The 19437-nt window shown below is 48.7% G+C and overlaps 1 protein-coding gene across 1 annotated transcript in view; it reads right to left on the bottom strand.

Annotated features, from left to right (window-relative positions):
- The window catches only part of Glb1 (galactosidase beta 1), a 71948-nt gene that overhangs the window by 36773 nt on the left and 15738 nt on the right, over nucleotides 1-19437 (bottom strand). Inside the window, exons 2-7 of the mRNA XM_050139234.1 lie at nucleotides 18753-18922; nucleotides 14718-14868; nucleotides 13668-13728; nucleotides 11642-11736; nucleotides 4814-4994; nucleotides 1130-1188 (exon numbers count right to left, since the gene is read on the bottom strand). Coding sequence (XP_049995191.1) covers nucleotides 1130-1188; nucleotides 4814-4994; nucleotides 11642-11736; nucleotides 13668-13728; nucleotides 14718-14868; nucleotides 18753-18922 — 717 coding nt within the window. The remainder of the gene's footprint in view (nucleotides 1-1129; nucleotides 1189-4813; nucleotides 4995-11641; nucleotides 11737-13667; nucleotides 13729-14717; nucleotides 14869-18752; nucleotides 18923-19437) is intronic.

Here is a 19437-nt window from a genome sequence, read left to right as displayed (position 1 = left end):
TGCTAAGGAAAATTGATACACATGCTTAACCTGGAGCTCGGAGGGTCCCACGAGGACTTCCAATTACAAAAGTGTCTATCCTGGGTCTCTGAGTGCCAGCCAGTTGTGACATCTCATCTTACTCATTGTAGATCCAACCCAGTGCCAATCAGAGATATTTGGAAATGTAACTGTAACTCAATTAGTAGAATGCTTGTCTAGCAAGAATGAAGCCCTGGGTTCCATCCTTGGAATTGTATAAACTGGGTATGGTGGTAGCCACTTCTAATCCCAGTTCTCAGGTGGTAGAGGCAAGAAGTTATAAATTCAAGGATACCTTCAGCTTCCTAGGTGCGATCTCCACCCCTCCCCATCATTATTACCTAAATAATAAAGTAAGACATCCACACAGCATTTATGCTACATCAGGTTTAATCAACCTAGCGAGGATTTAAGCTTAGGACAGAATGTACAGTGTAAACCCACAAGAACCGCATCATTTTACAGAAGGGACTTGAGCAGCTACTGATTCTAGTATCTGAGGTTTAGAATCTCACATTCATATTCAATCCTACTTGGAGGCTAAGGCATGTCTTTCTCCTCCAGAGAACTGGAGTTCAGTTCCCAGGACCCCACATGGAGCAGTTCCAGGGGATCCTGCATGCCTCTTTGGCCTCTGAGAGTACTCACACGCATGGACATAGACATAAAATTAAACTTTAACAAAACACACGTGAGCCAGATCCTGGCCTAGCTGCTCCTATGCTCCTCACTGACTGCTCCCTAGGGATGGATGTAGCTCAGTTAGCAGACTGGCATCCTTTGTATGCAGGGAGCCCTGGGTTTGATTCACCACAGGAAGCTGGGTGTGGCAGTGCACGATTGTTCCCAGCAAGGAGGAAACAGGAGGCTCGGGAGTTTAGAGTCTGCCTCGGTCATACACTGAGTTCTGAGCCCAGACTGCACCAAACCCAGTCACTCATGAGTCCAGAAGGGCTCTATCCCCCCCACCCCAAAGTCACATCAGCTGCTCATCCCAGAGCCAAGAATTAAAAACAACCAAAGATGGACTTGTTCTCTTCTGCAGCCTGTCACCTCCTCTGGGACCAGCTGGGATGGAGTCTCTACACGCCACACCCCCAGCTCTTACCAAAGGCCCTTTGGGTTCGAACTTCCTCTGGGTTCGAAAAGCCTGTGTGATATTCCTGCCTGGAAATGACAAGCGGGAGAAGGAAAGTCAGTCACAGGCGTAAGAAGCCAATCAGTCTGCCATGGCCACTGGTACGGAATTCACAAGCTGGACTCTAATCCCAAAGAAAATGTATGGGAAGCAGAGGGCTAACAAGAGGGCTCAGAGGAAAGAGGTCTTGCCACCAAGGCCGATGACCTGAGTTCAATCCCGAGGGCCCACACAGTACAAAGAGAGAAATGACTCTCACAGTTACCCCTGACCATGACACATGCTCCGTGGCTCTTGAGCACCTGCCCCTCCCACCATATAAATAAATGCATGAAAAAATTTTGTCTTACAGATGTGGAGTTTCCAGGAAGTGACTTAGCCAGTCCCTTCTTTTCCCATTATGAATGAATGACATTTAATGTCCTATAATTGAGGGGACCTCTCACCCCTTTCTGCCATGTAAGGACTCAACAAGAAACTGATATGTGACCCAGAAGGAGAGGTCCTGGCTCAGCACGGCACCCATGGGATCCCCGACCTTGGACTCCGCAGTACCCAGAACTGTGAACAGAACAGCAGCTTTTTGTTTATTTCTCTTAATTTTTCCTGGGTCTCACTGTGAAGCTCAGTCTGGCGTGGAATTCACCATGCAACCCAGACTGATGTCAAATCCATGATCCCCCTGCCTCAGCCTTCAGAGAGAGAACAGGTTTATACTACCACACCCGCACATTAATTTACTGTAATAATCCAAACTGGGCTGCGGTGGAGATCAATTGGTAGAATGCTTACCCAGCATGCACAAGGCTCTGGGCTCAGATACACAAACTGTGGAATGACGCAAGCCTGTGTATCCCCAGCACGGGGGGGGGGGGGGCATATCAGTTAAGGTAACCCTTACCTACGAAGAAAAATGAGGCCAGCCATGACTACAGACCTGTCAACAACATTAACATCTTAAACTGAGGGAGACAGTCCCTGTCTTCCCCCTACACCCCTTATTTCTGCTGTCTCCCCAAGCAGGCCTCCGTGGCTACGGCTTTGCCTGAATGCATGCACACATGTCTGCTGCCTTCCAAGCTGCACTTCCCAAGCTCCCCCTCCCCCCCATGTCTCTGTCTTTTGCCAGCTGCCGACCGAGCTGCTCCCCTCCAGGATGGGCCTGCTCTAGAGACCTTCCTTGTGACTCAGGGCACTGTCCACACAAGGGAGCCCCGGATGTCTACCAGCTAATTTGCAGATACAAGGGACGAGGCCACTCTAACTGTGTTACTCTCTGATGAACAGAGACGGTTGTGAATATCAGTCTATACACCTCAGCCATTCAACTCCTTGTTTTCAACCACCCTCCCCTCTGCTCCCCTCCCCTCCCTTCTTTCTCTTCTCATTTTATGTGTGTATCCTCTTTATAAAAAAGATTGAGTTATTTATTATTTTATGTGTACATGTATGTGCCTGAGTGTGTGTCTGTGTACCACATGCATGCAATGCCTTCCAAGGCTAGAAGAGGGTGCCAGATCCCCTGGGTTATGGTTGAGAGCCTGTAGGTGCTGGGAACTGAACTCATGTCCTCTGTAAGAACTGCAAATACTCCTAACCTCTGAGTCAGACCCCTTGTGTGTAAATCTTTTAAAACAGGTCTTAATATGTAGTCTTCCTAATCTAGAATTTATCACGTGTCTATTGTAGTCCAGGCTGGTCTCTAGGTCAAAGCAATCCTTCTGCCTCCTGCCCTGTGTCAAGAGTACCAGGATTACAGTTATGAGTCACCATGCCCTGAAAAAGTTTTGTTGTTGTTATTGAAGTCAGGCTCTCATACAGCCTAGATTGGCCTTGAACTTGCTACATAATCAAAAACCAGCCTTGAACTCCCATTAAAAAATATTTTTATTTATGTGTGTATTTGTGTACCTATGTGTAGGTGCCCACGGAGGTCAGAAGGCTTTGTATCATTCAGAACTGGGTGCCGGAAATCAAACCTGGGTCCTCTGAAAGAGCAGCCAGTGCCCTTACCTACTGACACGTACCTCCAGCCCGTTTTATTACAGTTTCTGTTTTAAAAAGTGCTTTATTGCCTGGCTGTAGTGGTGCAAACCTTTAATGCCAGCACTCGGGAGGCAGAGGCAGGTAGCTCTCAGGATAGCCTGGTCTACAGAGCGAGTTCCAGAACTACACAGAGAAACCCTACCTCGAAAAATCAAATCAAAACAAAACAAAACAACAAAGTGTTTTGTCTGTCATACAAATGCATGAGCTGCCAAGTGGGCGCTGAGAATCAAACACGGGTTCTTTGAAAGAGCAACCAGAGCTCTTAATTGTTGCACCATCTTGTGGAATATTCCTGTCACTGTGACTGGGTTAATAAAGAAGTTGGCTGACCAATAGCTGGACAGGTAGAGGTTAGGTGGGACCTGCAGACATAGAGAGTGCAAAGCAGAAGGGGAGGAGTCTCAGAATCTCAAGAAGATGCGGAGGGAAGGAGATAAATGTGCCATACCAAGGAAAGGTACCAAACCGCATGGCAGAGTGTAGGTAAGAAATACGGGTTAATTTAAAATGTAAGGGTTAGCTAGTAAAACTTGAGCTATTGGCCAAGCATTTATAATTAATAGTAAGTTTTTGTGTGGTTATGAGAACTGGCTGGTGGGAAAGAAAAGTCTGACTATATAGTCTCTCCGGCCCTGCTTTAAAACTTTTTAATCTCCATTGGAATCTGATTCTTCATGACATTCTTATTTAGTCACTTTGTGTGTATATATGTGTGTGTGTGTGTGTGAACACACACATCAGCGCACACATGCCATGGAATGCCCTTGGTGGCCAGAGGACCGCCTGTAGGAGCCAGTTCTCTCCTTCCACCTTGTGGGTCCCGGGAATCGATCTCAGGTCATCAGACTCAACAGCAATCACCCTTACCTACGGAGCTAGGGTCCCGGGAATCGATCTCAGGTCATCAGACTCGACAGCAATCACCCTTACCTACGGAGCCATCTTGAATCTTGTGCAGTAGTGCAAGAACAGTACAAAGAAGCTGGGGGAGGGGGGAGGCACATGTCTAGAACCCCAGCACTCGGGAGCCGGAAGTAAGGGGGGGGGATCAGAAGCTCAAGGCCATTCTTGGCTAAACCTTGAGTAAGAAGCCAGCCTAAGTTACGAAAACCCTGTCTCAAGGACATCGGAGACGTCCCTGAAAGAGACTCGCAGTCCCATCTCTGGCTCTGTTTCTTAAGATTTTAGACCCTGAGGTAAATGGTCTCCTTTATCATACCCTTCCAGAAGGACTCTCATTCCAGGACAAACAAGACTATGGACTGGAACTTCCACAACTGTGAAGTAAAGCAAACCTTCCTCCCCCTCCCCCCCCAGGGTTTCTCTGTGTAGTTTTGGAGCCTGTCCTAGAACTCACTTTGTAGACCAGGCTGGCCTAGAACTCACAGAGATCCGCCTGCCTCTGCCTCCCGAGTGCTGGGATTAAAGGCGTGCGCCACCACCGCCCGGCCGAGCCTTCCCTTTTTATAAACTTGCTGCCTCGGGTATTCTGTACTAACTCACTTAATAAAGGAAGCGCTGAGACAGCTCATTCTATCTGCTCAAGCCACTTAAGCAACAGCTAGGCCGACGAGAACCAATTTTCTAGTTGTCACAAACACTGACCTGCTCCAAAATCCACTGTGGCATAGAGGCCCTGCAGGGTCCCACACCGCAGGAAGTTTTCATTCGCCCCATCGGTGGTGAAGAGAAGGACGTCATTACCCAGATGGTAACGGAAGCGGTGTGCCAGGAAACGCAGGTAGTCATAATCACAGGCGAAGTAGGAGCCGTACTCATTCTCAACCTGTGGAAACGTTTAGAAAGAAGAATGAAAAATGCCAGGGCAGACTTAGCATCCCTGGGAACTCTAGTTCCCATGCCCAAAACACACCCTCTATCCGGGAAGGGAGGCAGGGGCAGATCCAGCCTGAACTGGTTTGGAGTGCATGAGCAATAAAGCAAGTTGTGTCCTCTGAGTGAACTTTTTGGGGAGAATCCCTTACTTGCAGTCTTAGACCTATGCCTAATTAGATGTACATATAAAACTGGGCGCACGGTGGGAAAAGACATATACAGTAGAGAAAAGTGTGCATATTCCGTCTGTCAATCAAAACAGCTGGGAAGATGGCTTGGTGGGTGAAGGAGTTAGCTTGCACAAGTCTGACAACCCCAGGTCAATATGTGATGGTCAGTCCACATCTATAATCCTGTGGCAAGAAGCGGGCAGGGGGTGTGGGGGGTGTGGGCAGAGACAGGCAGCTCATCCAGAGGTCCCGAACCTTCTAGCCTGGAGTAAGCAATGCACATGTGTACAATGACACATACACACATACACACACACACATGCACAAAAGAAACAAACTGGGGAAAAGGCCAGAAACCCCCCTCACACCTACAGTGCACCCCTCAGTAACCAGCTTCTCCTCTAGGAGCCCCTAGATGGAGGCTGTGCTGCCTAGAGTCACTTGGTGAGGGAGCCTCAACTGAGAAAATGCCTCAGGTTGCAGGTCAGCCTGAGAACCATTTTCTTAATTAGTGATTGATGGGTTAAGGCCTGTCCTATTGTGGGTGGGGCCATTCCTGGGCTGGTGGTGCTGGGTTCTATAAGGAAGCGGACTGAGTGAGTCCTGAGGAGCAAGACAGTAAGCAGCTCCCTCTCCTCGGCCTCTGCATCAGCTCCTGCCTCCGGATTCCTGTCCTGTTTGAGTTCCTACCGTGACCTCCTTTGAAGAAGGGCAGTGATGTGGATAAACCCTAAATAGACCCTTTCCTCTTCAAGTTCTTTTGGTCATGGCGTTCATCACAGCAACCGTAACCCTGACTGAGACCGAGGTCTCAGACACTAATGAGTTTTACTCTAACTCAGTGGTTCTCAACTTCCCTAACGCTACAACCTTTATTATAGCTCCTCATGCTGTGGTGACCCCAGCCATAAACTTATTTTCACTGCTGCTTCATAACTCTGACTTTGCTACTGTTATGAACTCTAAGTATCTGATGTGCATGAAAGGGGCATTCGACCCCCAGGCTGAGAACAGCACTGTTCTAACTCAAGGAGCCGCTGCTCCTGCAGCGCCTGCCCCGTGAGATGGCTTTGCTTCTGTGTTGTCCCTTCTGCCCACTCCATAGTCACCCTGCAGAGTCTGTGTGGTTCTAGGTTTCTGAAGACACCGCAACCTGGGGACACTCATTCCCAAAAGTGACGCCCTCCTTCCTCTCCTCCCTGGAAACAGATGAGTGCTGCCAAATTTATTTGCTGTTGCTGTTTTGAGACAGTGTTCACACTGTGGCTCAGCACAGAACTCATGGTGTAGCCCAGGCTGGCCTTGAATTCACACAGTCCTCCTGTGTCAGCCTGCTGAGTCGTGGGATTGGTGGGATTACAGGCGTGAATCAGCAAGCCTGACTCCTCTTTACTCATTTTAGGTGAAAACTGAGATTAACACTTCATGTGAAACCCCACCCTTGGCGTCCCTGGGCTGGCTTGCCTCTCCTGAAAATAAACATTTACACATCTGGGGCAAATCTGGTGTCCTCAATCTGGAAGGGCGCAGGTGGAAGAGCCGCCTCTTGGTTAAGATCAAGTGTGTGAAGACCCAAGCTGGTGGTTCATATCTGTAACTATAGTGCTGAGACGAGGAGACAGGCGGACTCCAGGGCTCACTGATCAGCCAGACTCATCACTCTGCAAGCTCTAGGTTCAGTGAGATCCCATCTTTTTTGTTTAAACTTTATTTTATGTACATTTGTGTTTTGCCAGCATGTATGCGTGAGGATGCTAGACCCCCTGGAGCTGGAGTTACAGACAGTTGTGAGCTGCCATGTGGGTGCTGGGATTTGAACCCAGGTCCTCTGGAAGAGCAGCACTAAGCCATCTCTCCAGCCCCAGTGAGATCCTATCTTTAAAAAGTAAATGGGAACAGGGCAGCGGTGGTACATTTAATCCCAGCACTCGGGAAGCAGCGGCAACAGATCTCTCTGTGAGTTTGAGGCCAGCCTGGTCAACAACATGAGTTCCAGGCCATGCAGGGCTACTCAGGGAAACCATAACTTAGAAAACAAAAAGTAAATGGGATGGGACTTGGATGTAGCCCAGTTAGTAAAGTGCTTTTGTACGTACAAGAGCTCTGGTGCGGATTCCCAACTGTGCACAAACCAGGCACAGATAGATGTGCACCTGCAATCTCAGCATTTGGAGGCAGACAGGAGGGTCAGGAGTTCAAGACCAGTCTCAGCTCCATTGAGTTAGAGGCTGGTGAGACCGGGCATGGTGGACCACACTCATCATCCTAGGGCCAAGGAGGTTGAGGCAGGAGGACCATTGGGTCTGAGGCCAGTCTGGGTTACACAGGGTATCTACACCTTACACAAAACAAGACACCCGGGATGACAAGCAGGGAAATACCCAATTACGTGCGAAGACACGGAGATGTGAAAAAGGCCTTGGACCTGTGAATGAAGTGAAAACACCGCACAGGAAATGGGTCACAACATATGAGCTGCAGAAAGGAAGAGACAGGGGAGACAAACTCTCCTCTAGAAATAACCCACGGCGCGGCGAGCTTTGCTTCTGCCTCCCGAGGGCTGAGGGACAGACGCATGGTTTTCTGCTCTCTCTGCTTGTTAACTTGGTGAACTGGGGTGGGGATGAACAGGTGCGACTATAGTAGGCAGAGACTGGAGAGAAAGGGGATGAGGAGGGGACCAGAAGAGGGCAGAGTGGCCAGGTAGAAGCAGTGGCCAAGATGGACAGAAGAAATGTCCCCCAAATGAGTGGGCTTTGCTCTCCACTGCAGAGTTAAAACAGACAGGCGGTTTACGTCTTGGTTCTAAAAAATTAAACTATATTTGGAGCATGTGTGTGTGTGTGTGCGTGTGTGTGTGTGTGCGTGTGTGTGTGTGAGCACACACATGCAAACACACGTGCACATGTGTGTGTTGGGGAGCAAGAGTGCCATGGATCTGTGGAGGTCAGAGGCCAATTTTGAGTAGTCAGTTCTCTTCCTACACATGGGCTCCAGTGTCGGAGACCAGCTTCAACAGTATATCCCTTTCCAGGGTAGGGGCATGAGGATTAGAAAAGTCAATAAAGAGAATGAAGATGTGAGTGAAAATAACAAACAGAAGCATAGGACAGTACCGGGAGGGCAACTCAGTGGATCCTGAATGTTGAATTCTGACTTTTGAGTTCTGAGTACTGAGTCCACCCATGTTTAATATTCCATACACTTTTATACCCCAGTACCCAAAGGGGGAAGGAGGCAAAAGACTGCTTTGACGTGATACAAAGGACAACTAGAACAGTTACTTGCTTCGGTACTTTGGAACATCAAACCATGAATTCATGAGAAAAGCATTCTGTTGCATAGGCACTGAACCCACCCTAGACCAAGTACCCTGAAGGCAGCCACTCCCTAGGTCAAGCCTCCTCATTCAAAAGAAGGGGCAGAAGTGTGCTTGAATTCTCTGACTTTTGGTCAGGGCGGAGTAGATCTACCTGTAGGGGGAAGGTGTGTCTTCACATCTAAAGATGCCAAGTAACCACACCCTAGGTCAGGGTGTGTAGCCACGGCTGTTGTCAACAACTTGGCGCAAGCTGAAACTCTCTGACCTTCAGACACGGTGGCACAGGCTCACATTTTTGGGCCTCCACACTCTGGGATGGAACTGCAGCTGCCAGACCTGAGGTGAAGCACCTTTACCATCTCACTGCACTCAAACACCCTATGTAGATCAGGCTGGCCCACACACCTTCCCGCAGTCCTTTTTATCTGCTAAAACAATAGCTACATTCAGAATGGTTGCCTGACAAAAGCCTTTGGCTTGGCTTTTGAGACAAGGTCTCAAGTAGCTCAGGCTGGTCAAGAACTTAATAGGTTAGCGGCTGGCCTCAAACTCCTGATCCATCTCCCTCTGCCTCCACACGCTGAGATTTTAAGTGTGTGTCACCATGTCCTGTGTTTGATCATAGTTTTGATGAAGTTTCTCTAACCAAAAGATGCTGGAAAGTTGTGAGCAGAAATTGAAAGTGACTCAAGATGTAGTCAGGATGGAGATGACGGAGACAGAGCAGCTGAGAAGTGGCTCTCCCTCAAGACCAGGTCAAAGGAAGAAGAACCAAGGGGCTGGGAGATGGCGCTGTGGGTAGCAGTGCTTACTGTCTAAGCACGAGGACCCAAGTTCAAATCCCATGTGAAAAGCCAGGCCTGTCCACATGCACAGGTAACCTCAGTGTCGGGGATGGCAGTGACAGGAGGCCTCTGGGACACACACACACACACACACACACACACACACGCACAGAAGATCCAGCTGCACAGAACAAAGTCATGCCCACGTTTCAGACTCACTGTCTTCACACAGGAAGCTGTGGCCTCTTGGTGCCAACTCTTCTTGAATAAAAGACCAAGGGTCACTTAGGGTTCACGAGCTCCATTTCTCAAGAGCAGCCACCCAGCCTCTCGCAGTGGACGCCTGACCTACTCAGCCCTCCCGTCACCTCATGCCACCTACACCCAGTGGCCACACTCCCTCTCCATCAGGACTCATCTCTACAGCAAGAATATGAAGCACACTCCTCAGGGAGAATCACACTTCATCCCCTGGGCGTCCCAGGACCAAGGCAGTTCCACACAACTTTGTTCATTTCACTAAAACCACGCCTGGCCAGTATTCGCTGAGCCAGGCTTTATGTTTCACCTGAGTAATATTACTAAGACTTGCTGACAGTCAGGTGTCTGTGTGCACAGCATGCACCACAGCCGTGCAGGGCCTGGAGCAGGTAGAAAGAGATTGCAACGGAAGTGGGAGAGAAAACCAGGTCGTCTGCAAGAGCAGTCAGTGCTCTTAACTGCTGAGCCATCTCCCCAGTCCCCCTTTGAACTTCTTCATTTAAAAGGGGATGTCTGGAAGAACTGAATGGCATTGGCAGGACACTCAGGACAGAAGCAGATACAAAATAGTAACACGAGCTAGGCACACACCTTTGATCCCAGCACTTGGGGGGCAGAGGCTGGCAGATCTCTGTGAGTTCAAGGTCATCCTGGTCTATCTAGTAAGTTCCAGGACAGACAGCACTACATAGAGAGACCATGTTTTGAGAAAAACAAAACAGAACAAAACAAACAACAAAAAAACAGTAGCATGAGGAGCCAGAGAGATGTCTCAGCAGTCAAGAGCATTGGCTGCTCTTCCAGAGGAAACTGGGTTCGATTTCCGGCACCCATGTGAGGCAGTTCATAACCAGCTGTAACTCCAGCTCCAGGGGATCCAGTGCTCTCTTCTGGCCTCCACCATCAACTACATTTACATGCTAGACAGTCATACAGACACACATGCATACACATAATTAAAAACAAAAATAGGGAGGGGCTGAAGAGATAGTTCAGTGATGAAGACCCTGGCTGCTCTTCCAGAGGACCCGGATTTGATTCTCAGTACCCACACGGCAGCTCAAAACCATCTGTAACTTGTTCCAGGGGATGTGACACATTCTTCTGGACTCTGCAGGTTCCCAAAGGCATGCGGTACACATAAACTCAGGTGAGTTCACACACAGACACACACACGCACCCGCGCGCACACACACACACACAATTAAAAGAAAATAGATGGCTAGAGAGATGTCTCAGTGGTTCAGAGCACTTGATGCGCTTGCAGAGGACCTGGGTTCAGTTCCCAGCAACCACACAGCAACTGACAACCACTCATTACCAGTCCCCGGGGATGCAGTCCTGACCTCCACAGGCACCAGGCACATATATAGCATGCATACGTACTTTAGACAAAGCACTCACACATGTAGAATAATAATCTAAAAATTTATGATCAAACAATCAGATAAAAACATTAAAAGTGAAGTTGTGGTTTTTTCTAGCTCTAATTCTATCATGAATGGATTTTGTTTTGTATTGGTGGTGGTTTAAGCGTGTAAAATGTATTTGGTAGTGGAAGGTAGATCCTGGGCTGTGGACATAGCTCAGCTGGTAGAGTGCTCGCCTGCTCAAGGTCCTGGGTTTGATCCCCAGCACCACAGAAAGGGTGTGGTGGTGCAGGTCTGTATTGTCAGCACTCTAGAGAGGCACAGGGGTCAGAAGTTCAAGGTCATCCTCAGGTACAGAGAGTTTGAAATCAGCCGGAGAGACATGAGAACCTGTATGATATATATCTATATCACACACACACACACACACACACGCACGCACGCACGCACACACACACACACACACACACACACGCGCGCGCGCGCGCACAAAGAGACACAGGGGAGTTGGGGAGAAGAGGGAGAAGAGACAGACAGACAGACAGGTTAACACTTGTCCCAAATTCAATTTCAGCAAAAGCGCCATTTTTAGCACTGTATCCTGGTGCCACTACCATCATTTCCATAATGTTGATGGACAGCTGCTCCCCCCTTTCTCCTCCTCCCAGTCCAGGCTCAGCCCCAGGTACCTGCACGGTTATGATCGGCCCTCCGTTCTGGTAGAGCAGAGGCTTCATCTTGGGCAGAAGGACTGTCAGCCACTTATCCACAGCTGCAAGGTAATCTACAGAACAAGACGGTGTGGTTACTGTCACACACCTTTGTCAACTAGTTCATTCTCGTGTGTGTGTGTGTGTGTGTGTGTGTGCGCGCGAGTGTGCATGAGTGCAAGTCTCAGTGTCGGCTTCAGGGGTCAAGTCAGCTAGGCGATCTTGGTTGACTTTCAGAGCCCGGAGAACGACAGTGCAGCTGGTGGCCTCAACAACTGTCTTCTAGAATGCGGCAGTCAGTCTGCTGGATGCTGGGCACGGTCCTACAAGCTAGTAGTCCTGTTCACCTGGCAACTTACCCTGCTGTGGGGCTCAGAGACAGAACAGGCTACCAGGCAATGTGTGACAGGCACAGGGAGGTGTGACACAGCTTGTAGAGGGCCTGCCGAGCATGCACCAGGCCCTGGCTTTTGATCCCAGCAGTGCATATACTGGGCAGGGGAGCACACACCTGTAATCCCAATGCCGTGGAGGCAAGAGGATCAGAACTTCAGGATCGTCCACAACTATATAGAGAGTGTTTGGCCGAATTCCCTGCACCTACACGTTGTCTAACTGTCTTTACTACAGTTCCAGGGCATCCAACACCTTCTTCTGAATTCTGTGGGCACCCACATGCACATGGCACAAACATACATGCACCCATATACATTAAAAAAATAAATGCATGGTGGTATATGCTCCCACCACTTGGGAGGCAAAGGAGGAGGATCTTTGAGTTCAAGGCCAGCCTGGTCTACAGTGCCAGTTCCAGGACACACAGGGCTAATCTGCCTCAAAACCAACCCAAACCAAAATAAATAAATAAATAAATAAATAAATAAATAAATAAATAACTTGCTTAAAGGTTTGTTTTTGAGACAAGGTTATATAGCCCAGGCAAGACTCAAACCTAGTATGCTAGTATGTAGCCGAGGATAACCTTGAAATCCTGACTCTCTTGCCGCCTCCACTTCCCAGAAGAGGGCACCAAATCTCATTACAGATGGTTGTGAGTCACCATGTGGGTGCTGGGAATTGAACTCAGGACTTCTGGAAGAGCAGTCAGTGCTCTTAACCTCTGAGCCATCTCTCCAGAACCCCACCTCTGCTTTCCAAGTGTTATGATTACAAGTGTGTGCCTCTACACCCAGACAAAATTAACATCTAATAAATCATATATTTACGACTTCAAAAGAGACTGACAAACACACGTGCTTCTTAAAGTTCTCATGCGAACTCAGGAGGCAACACATGTAAAAACAACAATAATATAGCAAGAGTATAAAACAGAAGTTCATATAGTATGAGAAACATAGAATCTAAATACACACACGCCTCCCACCACACACAACATACATGCACACGCACACCACACACATGCCTCCCCACATCACACACATTACACACTACACATACATGCAGACATACTACACACACATGCACGCGCCCGCACACACACACATGCACGCGCCCGCGCACACACACACATGCAAACACACACGCACACAGACAGATGCAACTGAATGACTCCTCAGGGTTTACGCTAAAACAACCTCTCGTGGTTTAAAAGGATGAGACAAAGCTGTCATTTACAAATCCCTCCACAAACGCAAAGTAACAGCAGACACAGTGCTACCAGGAAATCTAGTGACATCACTCCAGAACCAACCCTGCCATTTTGACTAGCTGGCTGTGTAAAACACTAAGTGTGTAGGAAGAGAAAACAAGTTATTGAACCCAGTTGGTTAACCAGGTTTCGAATTCAAAGTTATCCATTTATCAGTGAGATCTGTTCAAGCCTACAGAAGAGGCAATGTCTCCTGCATGCTCACTGTCCGATGAAGGGTGATTTCCACCCCACTAACTGGCACTTGTACAGAAGCAGCCCTACCTTTAAATGCCTGGCTCTTTTGATATAAACTATCCAATCTCCTATAATCCTTTAAAGGCGGCAGTAACTCACCGGGGTCAGAAGATCGAAGGACAATAGATTCTTTCTCTAGTAGCCAAGCAGGTAAGCCGCCCTACAAGACAGAAAAGCAAAAGCAGTCATCAGACTGCGCACTGTGTGAAAAGAGATGAGATTCCCGTCAGCAGGAGGGGAAAGACAGAGGAAAACAACCTGGGCTCCTGGAATACAGGGAAATGAAGATCACTCTATTGACAATAGTCTGAGGACCAGCACCCCCCCCCACCTTTAGTTTTGAGAGGGTCTCACTATGTAGTTAAGCCTAAAGCTGGAACCCCTATACAGCACAGGCTGGCCTTGGAGTTTTGATCTGCCTGCCTCCACCTCCCAAGTGCTTGGGTTACAGGCACGATCACCACACCCAGCCAAATTCCCCCTTCTCTTCCTTTTTCAAAACTTATTTATTTATGTGGATGTTTTGTCTGCATGCATGTCTGTGCACCATGTACATGCAGTGCCCTCAGAGGTCAGAAGAGGGTGTTGGAGCCCCTGAAACTGGAATCACAGAGGGTTGAGCCACCATGTAGGTGACTGGAAACCGAACCCAGGTCCTCTGGAAGAGCAGCCAGTTCTCTTAATAGCTGAGCCAACTCTTCAGCCTCTTTTTCTTTCCTTTTTTCTCCTTCTCTTTCTTCCTACTTTAGTTTTCTTGCTGTTGTCTGGTTTTGCAGCCAGGGGGACTGACTGTGTGGCCTTTGTACATGCCAGGCAAGTGCCCGACCACTGGACTGCAAAGCTCTGTCTATGCACATGGCTTCTCTTAATTTCTTAACTAGTCCACGAGGCAGACAAAGAGGATCCACTCCAGGCCTCTGACAGGAAACCAGCTTATGTGACTGGCCAAGAGGAGCCCTGGCTCCAGCCTGCTCTTCTCTGTCTGGCGCCTCTCTAAAGGAACAGACACCTGCAGAGGCCCCGCACCACAAGCTCCAGTCTTTGAGCCGCAGATCGCTTTCATCTGCTTTGCCCAGCCCCCACCGCCACCGCCACTCCTGCCTTACCAACACCCTCCAGGCAGGCAGAGCCCCACGTTAACACACTCACCATGTCCCACTCTGCACAGATGTAGGGCCCTGGCCTCAGGATCACCAGGAGCCCCAGTTCGTGAGCCAGGTGAATGAAATACTCCACATCGTGGTCCCCAGAAAACTCGTATTGTCCTGGCCGGGGTTCATGAAAGTTCCAGGGCACATACCTATGAAGACACGCACAGCCAAAATCCTCACAGGTGGCAGCTGAGCGGGAAGAAGGCGAGGGGAGCCTAGGCTGTAGGACCATTTGACAACACAGGCGCGAGGTGGATTACTGGCCCCTGCAAAGGCTCATGGGTAAAGGTGTTGCTGCCAACCTGACCCCAGAAGTTCAATCCTGGAACCCCCATGATGGAAGGAGAGTGTCAGCTTCTACACTTTGTCCTCTGCCCTCCAAAGACATGCTGCAGCACACACTTACACACATGTGCACACACGCACACGCACACACACACACACACACAAAGTAAATAAGGTGTAATAAAGAAAAAATCTTTTCTAAAGTGAGTGGAAGCATTACTGAAAACCAATAGCCAGTCTGTGGCAATAACACACCGGAGTTTCAGATTGCCTCTGATCTCGGAAGCTAAGCAGAGCCAGGCCGGGTTAGTACCTGGATGGGAGACAGAACTTGATGTAAAGCAAGAGGCAGGTGCATGCCCTCTGGGTCACACTGGAGATGAACCACGGGGTCACTCATGACGTCCTCTAGTCTCCTTTGCTTACAGACTGGTGATCGGGGAAGATCATGAAAATGAGATGAACTTGTAGATTTTGTTTGTGGTCTGACAGGGCTACACATGATGAACTTTATTCAGAGACAACCACTCCCATTCAGGGACATGAATGGGATTCACCAGCTTCATCTGCCCAGATGGATTTTTTTTTTCAGGTGGCATTCTTGGCCAGCTCTGTATACCTCATCCAATTCTCCTTTGGCTTCACTTTGTATCTGGCTAGTCTGTCATCCTGAGAATCGAACACAGCCTTTGAGCATGCCAGGGACATGCTCTAACATGGAGAGCCAACCCAGCCCTTTATGAGAACAATCTATATAGAACCTGACAGAAAGAAGAAAGTACCTTCCAGCACACTGAAAACTTTGCTGAGAAAAACAAAATATATGTATTGCGAATTCTAATTGGTCTTAATAAAAACCCAGAGTCAGATATCAGGGTATGAAAGCCGAAAGATCAGAGAAGCAGAGCAGCCAGCCACTAGTTCGTACCTCTATGAAATCCTCAGACCGAGTGGGGTATCCTGTCTCCAGGAATCCTCAGACTCAATGCTGTCTCTATGAAACCTCAGACTGAATCCTGAGCTCCTGTCTCCTCCCACCTTATATTCCTCTCTCCGCCCAGCCACATCACTTCCCATCTCCACTCCCTAGTGCTGGGATTAAGGGTGTGAGCTGCTACTGCTTGGCTCTGTTTCTCTTTTAGACTATTCAACGTGGTGTAGCCCAGGGTGGCCTTGAACTCACAGAGATTGCCTGCCTCTGTCTCCCCGATTGCTGTAATTAAAGATCTGTGCCACCACTGCCTGGCCTCTATGGCTACCTAGTGACTAGCTCTGCACTCTTCAGGCAAGTTTTATTTGTTAAAGCAAAAACAAAATATCACCACAAACACATGAGCTCTAATTATCATGCTAAAGTAACATGAAAAATATCTATTTAAAATAATCAAGGTTAAGTGGAACATAGTGGCCCTTGGGAAGTGGAGGCAGGAGGATTAAGGAGTTAAAGGCCAGTCTGGGGTTGGTTCCCAATAAATTTGAGGGTATCCTGGGTTACAAGAGACTCTGCCTGAAAAATAAGCAAAGAAATGGTTGGCATAATGGGGCACTGACCTTTAATCCTGGGAGCCAGGAGTCACAGGCAGGTGGATCTCTGTGAGTTCAAGGCCAGTCTGGTCAACCTAGAGAGTTCCAGGACAGCAGGAGTGGTGCGGGACAATTGTCTATATTCTGTCAATTATGTCTTAAATTAACACTGATTGGCTAGTAGCCAGGCAGGAAGTATAGGCAGGACAACCAGACAGGAAGTGGAGGCCGGTCAATGAGAACAGGAGAATTCTGGGAAGAGGGAAGCTCTCTCCACAGTCCTGTCCAGACACAGAAGAAGCAAGATGTGATCACACCGCTGAAAAAGGTACTGAACCATGTGGCTAATACAGATAAGAATAATGGGCTAATGTAAGTTATAAGAGCTAATACGAAACCTGAGCTAAGGGGCCAATCAGTTTATAATTTATGGAGACCTCTAAGCCGGGCGGTGGTGGCGCACGCCTTTAATCCCAGCACTCGGGAGGCAGAGGCAGGCGGATCTCTGTGAGTTCGAGGCCAGCCTGGTCTACAAGAGTTAGTTCCAGGACAGGAACCAAAAAGCTATGGAGAAACCCTGTCTCGAAAATTAAAAAAAAAAAAAAAAAAAAAAAAAACAACTTATGGAGACCTCTTGTGTGATTTTCTTTGGGACCTAACGACTGTGGGAACTGGGCAGGACAGAAACCCCAACAAACAGGCCCTTCATATTATAGAAAGGCGCCAACGTGTGGACAACAGCATCCACATAAAGCCCATTGTTCTTATCTCTAAAAGTGTGTATGGGGGAAGGAGGGTTGTTGGTCAATGGCTCAGTGGTTAAGAGCACTTGCTCTTTCAGAGAATCCAGGCTTGGTTCCCACCCACATGGCCTCCCACAACCATCTGTAACTACAGTTCCAGGGTATCTGGCTCCCTCTTCTGGCCTCTGTGGGCACTGCATGCACATGCTACATAGGCATACATGCATACAAAACATCCATACCAAGGAAACAAAACAAAAACCCCTACCCAGTCTAGGGACCTAGTAGTCTAGTGGTAACGTGCCCAGCATGTGCTAAGCCTAAATTTGACTCTCAGCACTGAAACCAAACCACAGAAAAATCTCCAACCACTATAAGAAGACAAAAGATTTGTGTCAGGAATACTGGGGCCAGGAAATAAAAGGACCCAAACTCAACCAGCTCCCCTAAATCTGGTAGAGATACACACTTGCACTTGAACCATTCATTCTCAGCACACAACCCCTGTTGGTGAGCTGCATGCGCATCCTGTAGCCCCGGAACAATCAGCCGCAGCCCATTAGAACTCAGCGTGTCAACCTCTGTAAGTGAACTTGGATTCATTCTGCCAGTGGCCGCAGAAACAGAAAAGTGGGACTCCCCCTGGGTATCTACTAAACCAGCCAAGGCTTTCTCTCTTTATCTTTAAAGATGGTATCAGTAATCCACATCAGCTTATAAAAACCAGAGTGGTCAGCTGCCTCAGCTTCCCTCCCAGCTAGTCATTTCATAGCATCAGAGGGGACGGGGACAGGCCTGTGGGCATGAACCCACAGCCCGGACTCAAAAGGTTAACCCCGTAAGGCAAGCTGGGTTCCAAAAACCTAAGCACAAGGCTTACTCCCCTACACCCAAAGCAGCTACGGCTGCCTCCAAACTCCTTCATGTTTGGCTCCTTGATGGGCCTCTGGCCAATGACCTTGGCAGAAATTTAAGTTTTATGAGCTATAAACAGGAATATGATGTCTATCTCAGACAAAGAGAACCACTCTTTCAAAAGTGCCCTGCTCTTTCCAAGAGTTCATCGTATCACACCTTCAACCTCTCTACTATTGGAGTGTGTGTTTATGTGTGTGTGTGTGTGTGGTGTATGTGTTGTGTGTGTACACGTGCAGATCAGGCAACGCCCTGCACGAGTCTGTTCTTCTCTTCCCCCAGGTAGGTCCCCAGGATCAGATCGGGCAGTAGGCAGCTGTGCCTTTTGAGCCATTCTCCGGGCCCCCACCTTTGCTTTTTCAAGCTGATTTCTACTTTATGATTTCTGATGACAAAGTTTAAGTGAGAAATGGTTTGTTATCTGAAAAAAGGTCAGTCGAGCTTGTGACACGCCCCTCAGAAATCCACACCGGGCTCCCTCCTACTCCTGAGCAATGGAATCGCTGATAAGGGAGAAATAAAGCCAGGTGTGAGCATTGGCGTCTCAGCCGGACGCCCTTCCTTACATCTGGATGGCATTCAGCCCAGCCATCTTCATCTTCAGCAGCCGGTCCTCCCAGTAGAAGCGGGGTATCCGGAAGTAGTGGATGCTCCCTGAGATGTAGCGGAAAGGCAGTCCATCCTTGAGGAAGCGGTCATGGCTATAGTCGAGCTCAAACGTCCTCCGGGAGACATTCTGCAGGAGAAGGAAGGGACCCCATGAGAATGAGGACCTTTACTTCAGAAGCGGAGCTGTGGGTGGGGGCAGGTGGCTTTCTGTCTGTTTCAGTGACATAATGTCTCAGTACGCCCTGCCAGTCTCTGGGGTAGCAAGCAAGCCACTGCTCAGCCAAGCACACGGGGTGACGTGGTTAAGAGTCACTGAGGAGGCCATCTCCCACTGTGGCTCTACTCCTAAAATCTGGAGCCCATAGATGTTCAGGAGCTGAGACTATATCCTCTGTGCTGTTTGTGAGCACAGAGACAGAGGTGTGCACACAGAAGCTAACAGCCATGCCGCTGGGATCACCAAGACCCATTCAGAAACGTCTAAGAATAAAACACAGGGCAGAAACCATTGGATCAGGTGTGGAGTGCAGTGACGGAGAAACGGAGGCAAGAGGATCAGGAGTTCAGTGACCCTTGGCTACATACAGAATTTGAGGTCAGCCTGGGCTACATGAGACCCTGTCTCAGACAAACAAAGCAACA

This window comes from Alexandromys fortis, unplaced genomic scaffold (assembly GCF_014885135.2).
Source record: "Alexandromys fortis isolate MF-2015 unplaced genomic scaffold, M_Fortis_MF-2015_v1.1 scaffold_36, whole genome shotgun sequence".
Taxonomy (NCBI): domain Eukaryota; kingdom Metazoa; phylum Chordata; class Mammalia; order Rodentia; family Cricetidae; genus Alexandromys; species Alexandromys fortis.
The sequence above is the reverse complement of the archived record's forward strand: the minus strand, read 5'-3'. Positions and strand labels throughout refer to the sequence as shown.